Below are 13,614 nucleotides of genomic sequence, written 5' to 3'. Positions count from 1 at the left end.
GATATAGGGGGGTGGGAGGAACAAGTCAAATTCAGGCTTAGAAATGCCACCTCTGGTTTTGGAAAAGATTCCGAGGAAACCACTTCAGGAGAAATTGCTTTTTTTCTTCTTGGAACCTGTTTCGCAGCTTCACGTCGACTCCCAGAAGCACATGTGTGCTCCTGACCTGGGGAGCATGCTTTGCAGCGGTGGCTGGTGTGGCTTCAAAAATACCAACCTGCTAATGGACTCGTGCAGCCAAGGAGATAGCAGCCTCCCACAGCAAGCAGAAGCCACCGTCCTGCTCTCGTGTGCTGGCCTGCCAGGGTCTGCAGCGCGGGGAAAATAGGGCGATTCCCCTGCAATCTTCCTGCACAGCTGTTTACTAGCTGCGGATTACCGCTGTCACATGAGCTGCTTTACAGCAAAGCCAAGCTGTCTTCATGAGCTGAGAAGGTCACTGGGAGACAGGGGCCTCCGGGGACAAACACACCGCCCTCTACTGCGACTGTGATTTATTTCCCAGGGGGACACCAGGCAGCAAGAAAAGCGTTCCCGACTGGTCAGAGGGCAATGAAAAATGGTTTTACCTTCAAGCTCTTTGCCCAGCTATCGTTAGGACTCACCCAGTGAAAGGGGAGAAGACGGATATCCCCCGGGGTTAGTCTCACGCTGTCCATTTGCCAGGCTGCAATCAAGGTGCTGGAAGGCTGGAACGGTCCTTACAGTGACAAATTTACCTTCTCTTCCTTGTGTGCCCACAAGCAAGGGCGTCCCACCAACCTTTTGGACAAGGCCACCCAGTGTCACCAGCCAAGGGATGCCAAGGTGGAGTTGCATCTCCCCAGGCTCTCGTGCAACCTGCTGACGCCTCAAAGCACAAATGAATCAATCCTATAGCACGAGATGTTGTCCTCTTCAAACCCAAAAATCTAACCGCTGAACGTCAGGGCCAATGAAGAGGAACGAGTTCCACTTGGAAAAACAGACGTCTGAAGGTCCAGTGTGTGGCCACTCGGGAAAATGAATTAAAACCTGCCATCTTCATCATTCTGCCATAGGCAGGTCTGGTGGACAATGAAAACATTTCTGCAAGTGAGATCGCTCACAGGCTCAGTGGTTGAAGGACGAGGCTCTTTACTATGCCCCAGAGGCAGAAGACAGATGGGGTTGTGCTTTTAGGCTTTAAAATCAGTCCCTGCTACAGAGAACCATACGAAGAGGATAAATACAGCCACAGAATGATCCTCTAGACATGCTCAGAAAAAAGCAATAGGGGAACTCAGGAGGTCAGACCCTGCTAAGAAAGCAGCTGAGGCTGTTTTCAAAGAGGGGCAGAGAACTTTTTAAGGCAAAGAAAACAAATAGCACCTTGAGCAGTTGGGAAATGTCTCTTCGGCGTCGCACACCCGGGAAGTGGGAACGCACAGTCCGAAGAGGAGCACAGAGTGGGGGAGGCTGTGCCGGGAAGAGAAAGCGCAAGTAACTCCGCAGGGATGAAACTTTGGTCTAATACACAGGACTATGAGCTTCGTAAATGGAGAGATATGCAAACCATGCCTCAGTGCGCTGAAGAGCTGTACTTGGGGAAGCCCCAGCTCGTAGCTTAGCTTACAGGGTATTTCTCCTTCTAGTGGGGTGCCCGGCGGGGGGGAGAGTTCACAAAACCCATCTCATTTCATAAGATGCCTCACACAGTAACAACAGCTTGCTGGGATTTCAGCCAGCTTCCCATTTGGATCAGATTGCACCCTACGCCCACTGACAGCCATTAAGAGCCTGGAGCTCACAAACTGCCCTCGGGTCAGCCGAGCCTCCATCCATTCAAAGCCCAGCAACATTTTCCACAGCTCTCCAGTGTACAGCAGGAGAGGGTGGCCTGATCCAGCCGAGCTCACAGCCACAAGGGTACCTGCTAGGGAAGGCAAGAACTGTGCCCTGCTGTCATGAAACAGCAGATTGCAGCCCAGTTCTGCTGTGACGCGGGGGCGCAGGGGGATTAGGAAGCCCCTCTCCATCTGCCCTGATTCAGTGTAATCACAGGCTGCTCTTTCAATTCCCCAAGCCCTTGAACGGTGCAAGGGGTAAAAGTGGCACGGCACAGGTAGAAAAACAGCAACGACATCCCCAGCTTTGTCTGTGGTCGCAGCACTCACCCGTCACTACATAGATGGGGACGAGGGGATGCTACTTCTCTAAGCGGGAGGCCAGTCACTTTGCAAGCTAAAATCTACACTGAAAGATGCTACAGCTGCTCCACAGCATAGACCATTGCCCATCCTTACCCCCAGGCAGCAAGGGGTCAGCTGGGATCAGCCGCAGAAGAAACGGTGCCCTACAACTCAAGACGCAAGTCTTGCTCCACTCCGGGAAGTGGCTCGCCACGCCAGTGTGCAAAGAGGGTGAGCTGGGACGTCTCGTTTGGGATTACCTGGAGGAGCAGAAGAATGAGCAGAGATCGTGCCAGCAGGGTGAAGTGAGGCAGCTCTTGGTTGTCTCCTATCTCCTGTCAAGATGGAAGGTCTTCCAGAAATGGGCTACGATACCCAACATCTCACAGGGCTCAAAAAGCCGAGGTATGGCTGCCACACTCTCAGCATAGGTTTGAATAAGTTGTTATTACAGGCAGAATCCATCACACATGAACTTCATCCTGGGAGCACTGAGAAAGGAGCAGCAAAGCAGAGGCTGGTTTCGATCTCGGCTTAATCTACCATCCACTCAGTTCAACACTTAAGGGTTTGAATGCTCAGATCCACAGTCAAGCTCTGCCAGCATAGATGTGTCCAGCAGAAGTGTCAAAAAGCTGCCTTCCCCAGCCTGTGGTCCTTTCACGAGTACCACCACCCTATTTGCGAAGGTGGTAGGAGCCCCATGAAGAAGCTCTCCTGGTACAGCTCTGCCAACCACGCCTCTGACCTGGGTTAGGCACGGAGGAGGAGGCCTGGAAAAATGACTCACCAGCATCTGCGATGGGTCAGAAGAGCGATGCAGAGCTAGACAGCTTCACAGAGCTGGTTTTCTGACTCCACCTGTGCCCTTTTCTTTAGGCCAAGAGCTATAAATAAAACAGCATCACACTGAAGATGTGCAGCTTGTCAGGTGAGCACCTCCCTACCCCAGCGTGGGGCCAAAGCACCGATCCCCAAACGGCGGCACTAATGAGGTCTGCTTGCAGACAACACTACACAAATACCTCCATCCCTTCCCATCCCGATTCTTGGACTGGAAACAGTGGCAAGCAAAGAAACCGTCCATCCAGTTTTGTGCTTCCAGACACGCTAAGTATACTGACTGCCATTCCTTTCCTGCCTGTATTCAACCTCATCTCTTTTAGACAAAAGCTTGTCAAAGGGTTAGGATACCCGTCTCTTGCAGGCACCCCAAAACCGTTGTTGTAACCAAACTAACTGGTTTAGGTCCAAAGTCATTCTCAAATATCTCAGTCTTACAGTCAGGGTGCATATACATTACGGGGATTAAAAAGCCCCACAATATACCATCAACAAAAGACCCACCCCTCTCAAGCAAAATCCTATACATGTCTCAGTCATGCATTAGTTAAAATGAGGACTGTACTCCATAAAGATGACCAGGCCCCTTCCTTCTCCTGCTGAGCCTCCACCACAGTTGAGCAAACGTGGAGTTGTGCAGAGCTGCCCATCCCCATCACCTTACACAGCCATCAGGCAGAACGCACCTTCTCCACGAGCAAAGGTGATCTCCCACCATCCAGCGAGCTGAGAGCCATACGCCCTGTCACCCCCCAGATACCTGGATTCAGGGATGTAAGCATGAGGGGACCAGGAAAGCTCAGGACCTCAGTAATGCGGCTCTCAAAGCCAAGTTGTTGGGGACTTCATCACCATAAATTGAAACAAACATCTGGAATTTAAGGTGAACATTGGCAATGGTAAAGCCAAATGAAAAGTCTCCTTTAGAGATGGAGAAAAGCAAGATCCAGTGAATACAAATACATGCCACATATATCACTTCACCTGCCAAAAGGCTTGGCCTCTTTTCAGTAAGTGTGGCTCCTTCCGAAGCCACGTGGATTACTGAAGGACTGTGAGATGAAGATGCAGAAGCCTGGACAAACATCATATAAATACACCAAATAAATAGGCTTCAAATTCAACCTAGAAACACAATGAATTTCTAGTCAAGCACCACATTCAGAGCATTCCCAGCCAGATCGACTTATTACTCTTTTGTGATGAAGGGTCACCATGGGAAGGAAGCTCAATCTTGGGGAATGTGGGGAAGCAACAACCCTAGGCAATGAGAAAATAGGGTCACTGCTGCAGGAGGAGAGAAGCAGGAAAGCCATGCCACAAAGGCGCTTGTTGAAACACATCTCCGTAAGGAAGGCTACGGAAGACACCAACCCTGTCTGCTTCCTTCAACCCATGTTCATCCCCAGCCCATGCCCACGCTGCAGCTAAGCCAGGGCACGGCGGGAACAGCACCTCCCGCACCCAACACGCTCACGTTTCCATCCTTCCATGAGTGAAGCAACCACGTCCCCTTTGCCTTCTCAGCCCTGAAGATCTCGGGCCAAACATTCCTTAAAATCCATCTGACTCAGCGAAGCTGAGCCTTTATAAGGAAAAAAAAAAAAAAGAATGTTTTCTTCCCGACTGCTGCCCCCAAGACAGCTGCGTTTTGGCACTAGAGCGGATGCATGTGTAAAACGACTGGGATCCCTCAAATACAAAGCTTCCCAACACAACAATTCAGAAGACAGATCGATGAACACAGTGTCAGTAGATCTGAATTTTCCAAGAGAAATTCAAGATCTTAAAATTAAAGCAGAAAGAACTTAAGCTTTCTGTTACGATCGCAAAGATGGGAACTGCTTTAGGCAGTAAGACCAGAACTGCTTTAAAGTGTTGCAGCAGACATCAGGCAGCTTCTCTTTTTAAATTTATGGATAAAGAAGAAATCCTGCCCAGCCTGAAGTCGATACCAGTCCTGCTTCCTCCTCCAGACCAGAACAAAAGGGAACATATTGCAACTATGCTGAGAGAGAAGGGCTGCTGCCTATTTCTTTAAATGTAATGTTAATGCCTTGTAATCAGCTTTAATTTTTAAACAGACCCAGCCCTCCTGTCCATTTCCCCTAATTCAGGACACGTGGAAGGTAAATGGCCTATGCTTAAACCGGGACAGCATCAGCTGTGACAGCTGGAGAGCCTGTAAGTCTCAACTGCCTGATAACAGGAATGGATGTCAAAACTCACCAGGGGAGGGGAAACGCGGAGGGCGAGGGAGGTGCTGGAGATGCCGTAAGGTCATCGAGAAGCTGGGAGATAAGGCCAGATGGGGCATGGCTCGTTTACTGGATGGAAACTCACTGAAACCAACAGGACTTGAAGAAATGCTAGAAGTGATCAAACAGCAAAGGACTTGGCAGTGACACCCTACCCCTAATGAAGTCGGCTTCCCTTTCTGTTGCCTTTCCCGTCACAAACACACCGAGGAGGAAAGACAAGTGTCTTTTAGGGGACAGCAACAGATCAAGCCAGGAACTCAGCAACTCCTGGTGTCTCCCCAGGATGTTGCCTTCTCTCTTTGCGATCTCAAAGGGATGTTTCAGAGCTAAAAAGCAGCCTGTAGCCTTCACGTGAGACTTGGACACAGAATAGGAGCACAAAACCACCCAGGAGACTCTCCTTGCGCTCTTCCGACACAGCTGACTTTGCAAAGAGGAGGCCTGCGGTACATCACGAGTACTCATCATATAAAAACTTTTTCCCCCAAGGAAATCAAATGACAGAGCCATAAGCCTCCCTACCCCAAAAGCCAAACTGTACCCAGAAATAACCATTCTGTGTCTCCATCAAGGGACTTACCAAGGTCACCCAACAAGCCAAGGGAAGCCCTAAAGCCAGCAGCACTCAAGTGCCGCGGCGTCCACCTCCGGCCTCCTGCTCTACTCAAACAACCCAGGCAAACTGTCTGCGCTGCGTTGTGCGAAGCTGGCTCCTCATAACACAACTGCACGTTGGCGTAGGTAGCGCCTGGTTAGTTGGATCGAAGGGAAAATCTGGCCACCAACGCAGTATGAGAGGGACTTGTTTGAGCCACTATTTTTAGCCCCGGCTGGTGGGCAGACAAATCCTAATCGTCAGCCGCCTCGTCATCAGTCCCAAGATGTCAAACCAAAGCCGCACAGCACCCGTGACAGCCCAGCATCAGAAGGACAGCCTGAGCCGGCTGCACCGCCAGCGCTGCCCAAGATTAGTGCCCAAGAGTAATGTAGGGCAGCAGCAAAAACCATGAGATCCATCATGATGGGTTTAAAGCGGCAAGGCAGGGCAAGCCGTGCCAAAGAGAGCAGTAATCATCTGTGCTGGTAAGGTCCAGTGCAAATGGAGCAGCCGTCTTGGGTCTTGGAAACACTGTTGGCACTCATCGTGCTAGAAGAGACCTAGCAGCACCACGCTGACTGTTGGCATCAAACCTGTGGCTGGTGTCCCACAATTCCAACACCGCATATTCCTCACCACCCACACCGGGGTTCCCTGGACAGCCAGATGCTGACATGGAATGGGTGCAGACGCAGAGATGGCTGAGCTGCAGTCAAGTACCCCCTAATCTACAGGGGACACGCAGGGAACTGCTTGTACTCGACACAGAATAAGCTCGTTTTAACTGAGGCTTACGCCAATGTATTTTACTCAGAGTGCATCACGGCCCTGTTGCTGACAATAATTCATTTATGCACAGTAATTCGTCCTCTAGCAAACACCTCTCCCTGTTCCTGGACCTGCTCAGTGCATGCACCCAGGAACTCACACTCATCCACTTCAGCTCTTCTTGCTGGCTGCCACCGGCCTCTCTTCTCCCCTGTTATCTGAAACACATCTACAAAAATTATTTTCCTCACTTCCCCTTCAGATTGGGATTAAATCATACCTGTTTCAGGGCAACACTTCATTAAAAAAATCTGTTCCCACCGGGAAGACCCTACAAAAAGCTCGACTCTTTCCTTCCTGTCCGCTTGGATGCAAGCAAGCTGATCTGCACTTTGCCAAGTTGCTAGCGACTCGTTTGGGTCCATCTTCCCTAAAAAGGGGATCCAACAGGAAAAAAAAAGATTTATTTTAAAGACTGACATTTGCAGCAGATCAGCCTCCAAGCCTCCCCCCCATTTTTTTTTTTTTCTCATGCAAAAAAGCCACCAGTTACCAGCAGATCAGTGTGCCGCACCTCCCTGTCCCGAGGCATCCAAAAGCAAGAACAGGCAGTTCCCTCCGCTGGGTTTGCCCGACACATTTCCCTCTGCTTTCACGCTCTCTACGAGACGTGCACAGCCCAGAGAACAGGATCTCGACTCCCACCTTCCCCTCCTGGATGTGCTTTCAACTGTAAACAGCCTACACAGAGCCCGACGGGACCGGCAACCGCGCTCCAAGCCTGGAGGTCTCTCTGCTGCCGAGAAGAGGGTTCCCCATCTCCCATCTGCGCAGCCGAGGGTGGAGACAGGTTTCCACCTGACACCTTATTGATTTCGTGTGGGAAGCTCGGCAGCCTCACCCAGAGCTGAAGGCTTTTCAGCATTTAAACTGCTTCTGATATAGAAATCGCCAACTGGAACAGCTCTTCTGTGCAGCAAGTGCCCCATCACCCTAAATGCCGCTATAGGCTTGTTTATCCTACGCTAACTTGCAAGATATGCTCCTGTACTGACGCCTTATTTCCTCTGTTTGCGAAAGCAGAGAGCTTGCTAATCCTCCTTTGCCCACGTCAGAGTCCTAATGCTTTCCACGGGCTTCCATCACAACTCGATAATCCTGGCTCGCCTCCAGCTGTAAGCACGGCTCCCTTTGGTCGTATTGAGAATTGGGTTTGAATTTTTTGGATGAGCAGGGGGATGGAGAAGGGCAAGACTTGCTGTAGGCTCCTCTTAGTGCCAACCTGTATGGCTGCCATGCCACCACCAGGCACATCAGTGCTCCCAGGAGCCTCTCCAGCAGCACAGGGAGGAGATACGTCAGTAAAGGGTGCTTTGGGGCCAGGAAAAAGAGCAGCAGTTGCCGCACGTGAGGACCAAGGCGGACAAGCAAGGATCCACTGAGTCTCTGCAGTGCCTAGCTCAGGTCTGTTAAATCAATTCCCTGATCACAGCTTGATTTCACATCTCCCACTGCCACTTCTCCTCTTACAAACACCAGCTCTTTCCACCGTGCCTCTTTCCGTGCACTATTTTTGAACCCCAGCTGGGGCTTCGAGCACACCACCCCTCTCGCCTTCAAACCGGCTCTTCAGAATGCCGCACGCTGCGCACAACCACAATAACCCCAGTCTTGTGACGACACCGAGACCATTAAACCAACCTTCCTTGGGCAGGGAGTCTGCTCTGTCCTTCAAGGGCAGCACTGCGCACTGCTACAGCCCCGCGCAGGTACTGCTTAGGCAAAAGCTTCATCAATATTTAAAGATGAAGCCAGGAAGCCCGTAGCCCAAGCAGCTCTCAAGCCCCCGATCAGATCAATGTCAAACAAAAGGCTGCGGTATGAGGATGCTCCAAGCGAGCGAGGCCCAGACTGCAGGCTGGCACTGTCACCTCTCCTTCCCAACGCAGATTGAGTTTCTCTCCTCCGGCCCCGGAGGGCTGAGACGGCTCCAGCACCAGCCCATCACTCGGAGCTGCCCATTGCGCACACCGAAAGCAGCCCCAGAGTGCACAGTTTCCTCTTACCGGAGCGTTTTCAGTTTCCAGCTAACTTCAGAAATCGGTGCTGCTACAATCTCCTTCACTTGCTTTGAATATTTCTTTGCTTTAATGCCAGCCACTTAAGAAGAAAACATCTGAGGCTCAAACCATGGGGTCATCGGTTCCAGCATCCCGACTCGGAGCAGATGCTCCAGAGTAGCAAGAAAACCATAATGCACTTAGCTAGTTTGACACTGCATGGGAGCAGGAGATCTTATTTCCCTTAGCTATAAATGTAACCGACCACAAGATTATCCACCGCCCTTTTGCAGTTCAGCCACGCTCCTGGGCTCCCTACTCCCTGCAAGACCGAATTCATCCCTAGCTTCCGAGACATCCACAAACATGCAGAAGTTGCCTCTTTTTAGCTGTCTCAGTTCTCTTGTGTCACTTGATTATTACTCAGATGCCAGAGAATGGATGAGAAAAATACCATATCAAGATAGAAACAAAAAATTTAAAGAGAATAATTACTTCTAATGGCTAAAATCAGGAATGAAACACCTTACCTGACCTCAGGCAATTTTGTTAAGCTACTGTCTCCTTTTTTCTATCAATAAGATAGGGATAAATTTATGCCCCTTCCAGGGAAAGCGGCATGGGTAAGGGGTTGGAACCAGAAAGGACCTACAGAAGGGTAAGAGCATTCCTAGAGAGAAGCATTTATTGGAAATATCAGCAAATTAAGACACTGCAAGCAATAGCGAGCAGGGGGAATTTGCTGGTTAATACCATTATGGCTCTGGCAGTCATTTCCCCCCTCTCATTCCTGCAACCAATTGCACCGAATCGCTCCCTGTTTCATCTCCTCCTGACAGAAGGGCACGCAGAGCGGTTTGTCCCCACTGCATCAAATAACCGAGCACCGGTGTCCAGGAGGATGCTCACACTCACACCCTGGGCTTCAGGGTACGGAGCAGGCAGACAAATCCTCCGCGACCGTGCCAACGCTGAAAATCCATCTGCTCTCCATCCCCAGACAGAGACAGCAGGAATGGATACCAACATCTCCTCCATCCCTGAGGGAGATATATTAGCTGGTTACGTAATAAAACTAACAGCATGGCGCTTCCAAGGACTACCGCGCCGACAAAGCCCTTCCCCTTAATACCACCGGAGATTAGAGCAAATCGAAGAAGAGTGGAAACAAGGCGAGGGGCTGCGGGCGAGGTTTTGCACAGAGGAAAATGCTGCAGTCTCTCCCCTTAATGCACTCTAAATCCCATCTGATTTCCAACTCTGCTGCTAGGGAAAAAAAAAAAAAGGAAAGGAAAAAAAGCCTAGCCTGCATTAAAATGACATTAATGCTGGATGAGTGAGGTAGAGTGACTCAGGAAGGGTGTGGAGGAGGAGAGTTGTTTAGGGGAAGCATCCAGAGGAATCCAGACCATGAAAGCATTTTGGAAGCAGACCAAAAGGAGCCAGGGGTGCAGATCTGCTAAAGGACGCTACCGTGCTTTTACAAATCTGATTAGTTGCTGGTTTTGAGCATCCAGGGTCAGATCCTTCCTTTGATAAACACACATCACTTATCCACCTCATGTCAGGCTGCCGGCAAAGCGGAATACAACACAACCCTACTCTTCCCTCTCAATATCAGATGCATTCCCAGCTCTGAGGACAGGGTTTTCACTTCATTTCTGCTCCCTCTTCAGGCTGGCTGACTCCACAGCAGGAGACATCAAGTCGAACACCCCGAGTAAAATTACTCTTCCCTCCACTGCCCCGGTCTTGCTGCAAACTAAATATTGATGGTTTAAAACAAGCGCGTTCCCTATGAGATGAGGATTTTGATGGAAGTCAAACTTGAGGTCTCACAGAGCCAGATTTCTGCTTTACGTGCGAAGTGACAAGGCAATAAGTCGTCGCTCTGCCACCCGACTGCAGGTGCCTGTTCCCCCTTTGACAATTAGAGTCCGAATAGCCCCATCCTCAAGGTGACGTTTCTTTACAACTTCACACTCTGCATCCGTTTTGAGCTTATTTTGACACACCGCCTTCCATTTCAACGAAATAACCAGCGAGTTTCATCTCTGAACTGGGAAAGCATAGTAAAGGCATCGGGCAGAAGTACAGCGCAACGGGAGGCAGTGGATGAGCACCAACTAGACACGTTCATATGTTCCAGTATCATCTCTTGAACCAGTTTCTATGAACTTACTGTTTTATTCACTGCGAACTTAGTTTGAGTAACTGCAAAAGTCACCAGACTTGGCAGAAGAGACATCCAGATAATAGGTGAGAAACTCTACAGAGAATCCCTGGAACTATGACTGACTATGGTGGCAAGATGGAAAATAAAGCAGGAGGCAAACAACCCGAGGCTGACTGCCGAGGGATGACTGGAAGCTGCCACCCGAGCAGAAAAGCGACAGTTGCTCAAGAGCAGCCACCAAGCACAGAAAAAAAGTCCTCAGAAAGGAAGGGAGTGAGTAATAAAATGTACTCTCTGCCACTCCACAGTGAAGCATTTTGGAGATGAGTTTATTATGGCACTGACTAGTTGTGTTAGTTGATCAAGTCCGGTCCTCCCTGTGCTAGGCACTGTACAGATACAGTGCGGAGAGCATTTTCCCCCAAAAAAACTAAGGCTAAATAGCAAGCTGGCAGAAGGAGGAAAAGAGCAGAGCCACCAGCACTACGGCAGTAAACAAGAGGTTAGTGCTACCATTTTGTTCTGGGCTTTTAACCTAGTTACTGACCATCTGCAGTGAGGCAGAACTATTTTACTAGCGAAAATTTGACATTTCAAGTAAAAGAGAGGAAAACCCCCTAGCTAAGAGCAAAGAAAAAAAACCAGAGAAAGTAAAAACTTTCCAGCAGCCTTACCATTGGCATCTTGGACTCCGGTAAGCGCTCCTACTGCTGCTGCAGTTTCACCAGATAGAACAATTTGTCCTCCACCTTGAAGAGTGGCTTCAGCAAGCGTGGCTACTGCATGGGCAGCTGCTTCACTGCGGGCACAGGAAAGGAGAAAGAAGGATTAGGAAGACCAAACACATAAGTAACTCCACTCCAGTAGCATTCATTTTAACCAGGCATCGTATGTCAAGAGAACAAATCCAGAAAGGAGGGATTCTTACTGGGCCCAGACGAAGTTATCCAGAGCAGAAAATCTGCAGTGGAGGAGGAATACACGGGAAGAAGCTGCTTCCACCGGCTTTTTTCAGCTTGCAGATCCCTTAGTCGGAACATCCCTGCCTTCTTACCTTCACATCCTTTTGCTTGGGACTTTACTAAAAGCTTTTGGACAATCCAAGTAAGTTTCTGGTACAAAACTCATTCTTTTGGCACTGTCACATTTCGAGTCTCTACAGATTTTAGAACTCTACCCTTCATTACTGATTCAGCGAGTTCACCTTGCACTGAAACAGGCCCAGAGGTTTACCATTACCAGGATCACATCAGCAGCTCTGTATTTAGCTAAGATGGAGTATTTCTCCCCAGCCAAGTAGCTTAATAATTCTTTTTAATGAGTGATCTGTAGCTTAGCACAGTATTCTTAAATTTCTTCATATGAATGAGGTCAGACCAAAGGTCCTTCTAGTGCAGCAACCCTGCTGTGAGAACAGCCAGTATCAGATATTTAGGAAGGAGCCTGTATGATCCTTCCCTTCCTACACTCTCATCTCCCGACAGTCGGGAGTGTATTGATTTCCTACATCAGAGACTGCATCTGGACCATCAGGTTTGATTTACCTAATCCCCTTTGAAACCCATTTATACTTTTTGCTTCCACAACATCCTGTAGCAATGAGTTCCACATTTAATTAGATGCTGTGTGAAGAAAAATTGCCTTCTGGTACTCCGAAAACTACTGCCTCAGTCTGGCTGAGCAGCCCTTAAGCCTGATATTGTGAGAAATAGAAAATAACTGTTCCCTTTTTGGTTTCCTCATGATTTCCTAGACTTCCAGTAATCTCTTTCCCAAGCTGAAGAGCCACGGTCCACTCACTGTGCAAGGACTCTTCTTGGCTTCTGATTGCTCCTGTCCTTTCCAGACTTTTTCTAAATGTAAGACATCTGTTTGAGGGGGGTGACCATTTCTCACACTGTTCAAGACGCAGACACACCATGGGTTCAGTCCAGGGGGCTAATCCTGGCTTGTTCTCTATGCATTTCCCTGTAATTCCTAATATTCAACTTATTCTTTTGACAATATCTGCTCAGCAGTGATAAAACATTCCTGGAGGATAGTCCCCTGAATGCTTTCTGAACGGTAACTGGTAGCATATCGTTCCTCATTGGGTATATACAGGAGATATTTCTTCGTATGTGCATCACTTTGCATTTATTGACGTCATATTTCATTTGCCATTCAGTTGCACAGAATGCTGTGCGCATCCTTCAGCAGCTGTCCAGATTTCTCCGGACCTTTTGGACAACTATTAGCTACTTCTGGTGACCTACTGCTAGTCATAAAATTATTCCAAAGCCACCTCCTTCCTGCAGCTGAATCTCCTAACATTTCTTACCTTAATGAACTAAAAAAGCAGGTATTTTCTTTAGCACTTCCTGTGGAAAAGAGATTGAAGGAGCAACGTAGGAGCTTCCCCTAGGATGCTTTTAACTGCCCTGCTCATTCTCCAGTAGACCAATTGACTCAAATGTTTTCCAAGTACTTCCTACTCATTCTTTCTCTTTCCTAATTTCCTGCTTAGATGCCGTACACTTTCCAATTGTATTCACTGCGGGTGCATTTTCATTTCTAAATAGCCCCTCTGTCTCTCAGAGTAGCTTAAACACTGTCAGCAAACAAGAATATTTTCTTGTTCTTCTTTCTTACTCCCTTTGACTAATGTCTCTTCTACACCTGCAGCAATGGGAAGGCAGTTACACTGCAGGAAGGCCAACTACAACACAGCAAACCCGGGCATACGCATGGATTTACCGGTGTAACCCTGTTTCCCAGC

At 49.0% G+C, this 13,614-nt stretch overlaps 1 protein-coding gene across 2 annotated transcripts in view; it reads right to left on the bottom strand.

The window, feature by feature from the left end:
* Positions 1 to 13,614, bottom strand: part of NRF1 (nuclear respiratory factor 1) — a 51,126-nt gene that overhangs the window by 15,012 nt on the left and 22,500 nt on the right. For both annotated transcript variants that reach the window (XM_059816815.1, XM_059816816.1), the window contains exon 9: positions 11,531 to 11,655. In XM_059816815.1, the coding sequence (XP_059672798.1) occupies positions 11,531 to 11,655 (125 nt within the window). The remainder of the gene's footprint in view (positions 1 to 11,530; positions 11,656 to 13,614) is intronic.

Source organism: Gavia stellata, chromosome 4 (assembly GCF_030936135.1).
Source record: "Gavia stellata isolate bGavSte3 chromosome 4, bGavSte3.hap2, whole genome shotgun sequence".
NCBI lineage: Eukaryota > Metazoa > Chordata > Aves > Gaviiformes > Gaviidae > Gavia > Gavia stellata.
The sequence above is the reverse complement of the archived record's forward strand: the minus strand, read 5'-3'. Positions and strand labels throughout refer to the sequence as shown.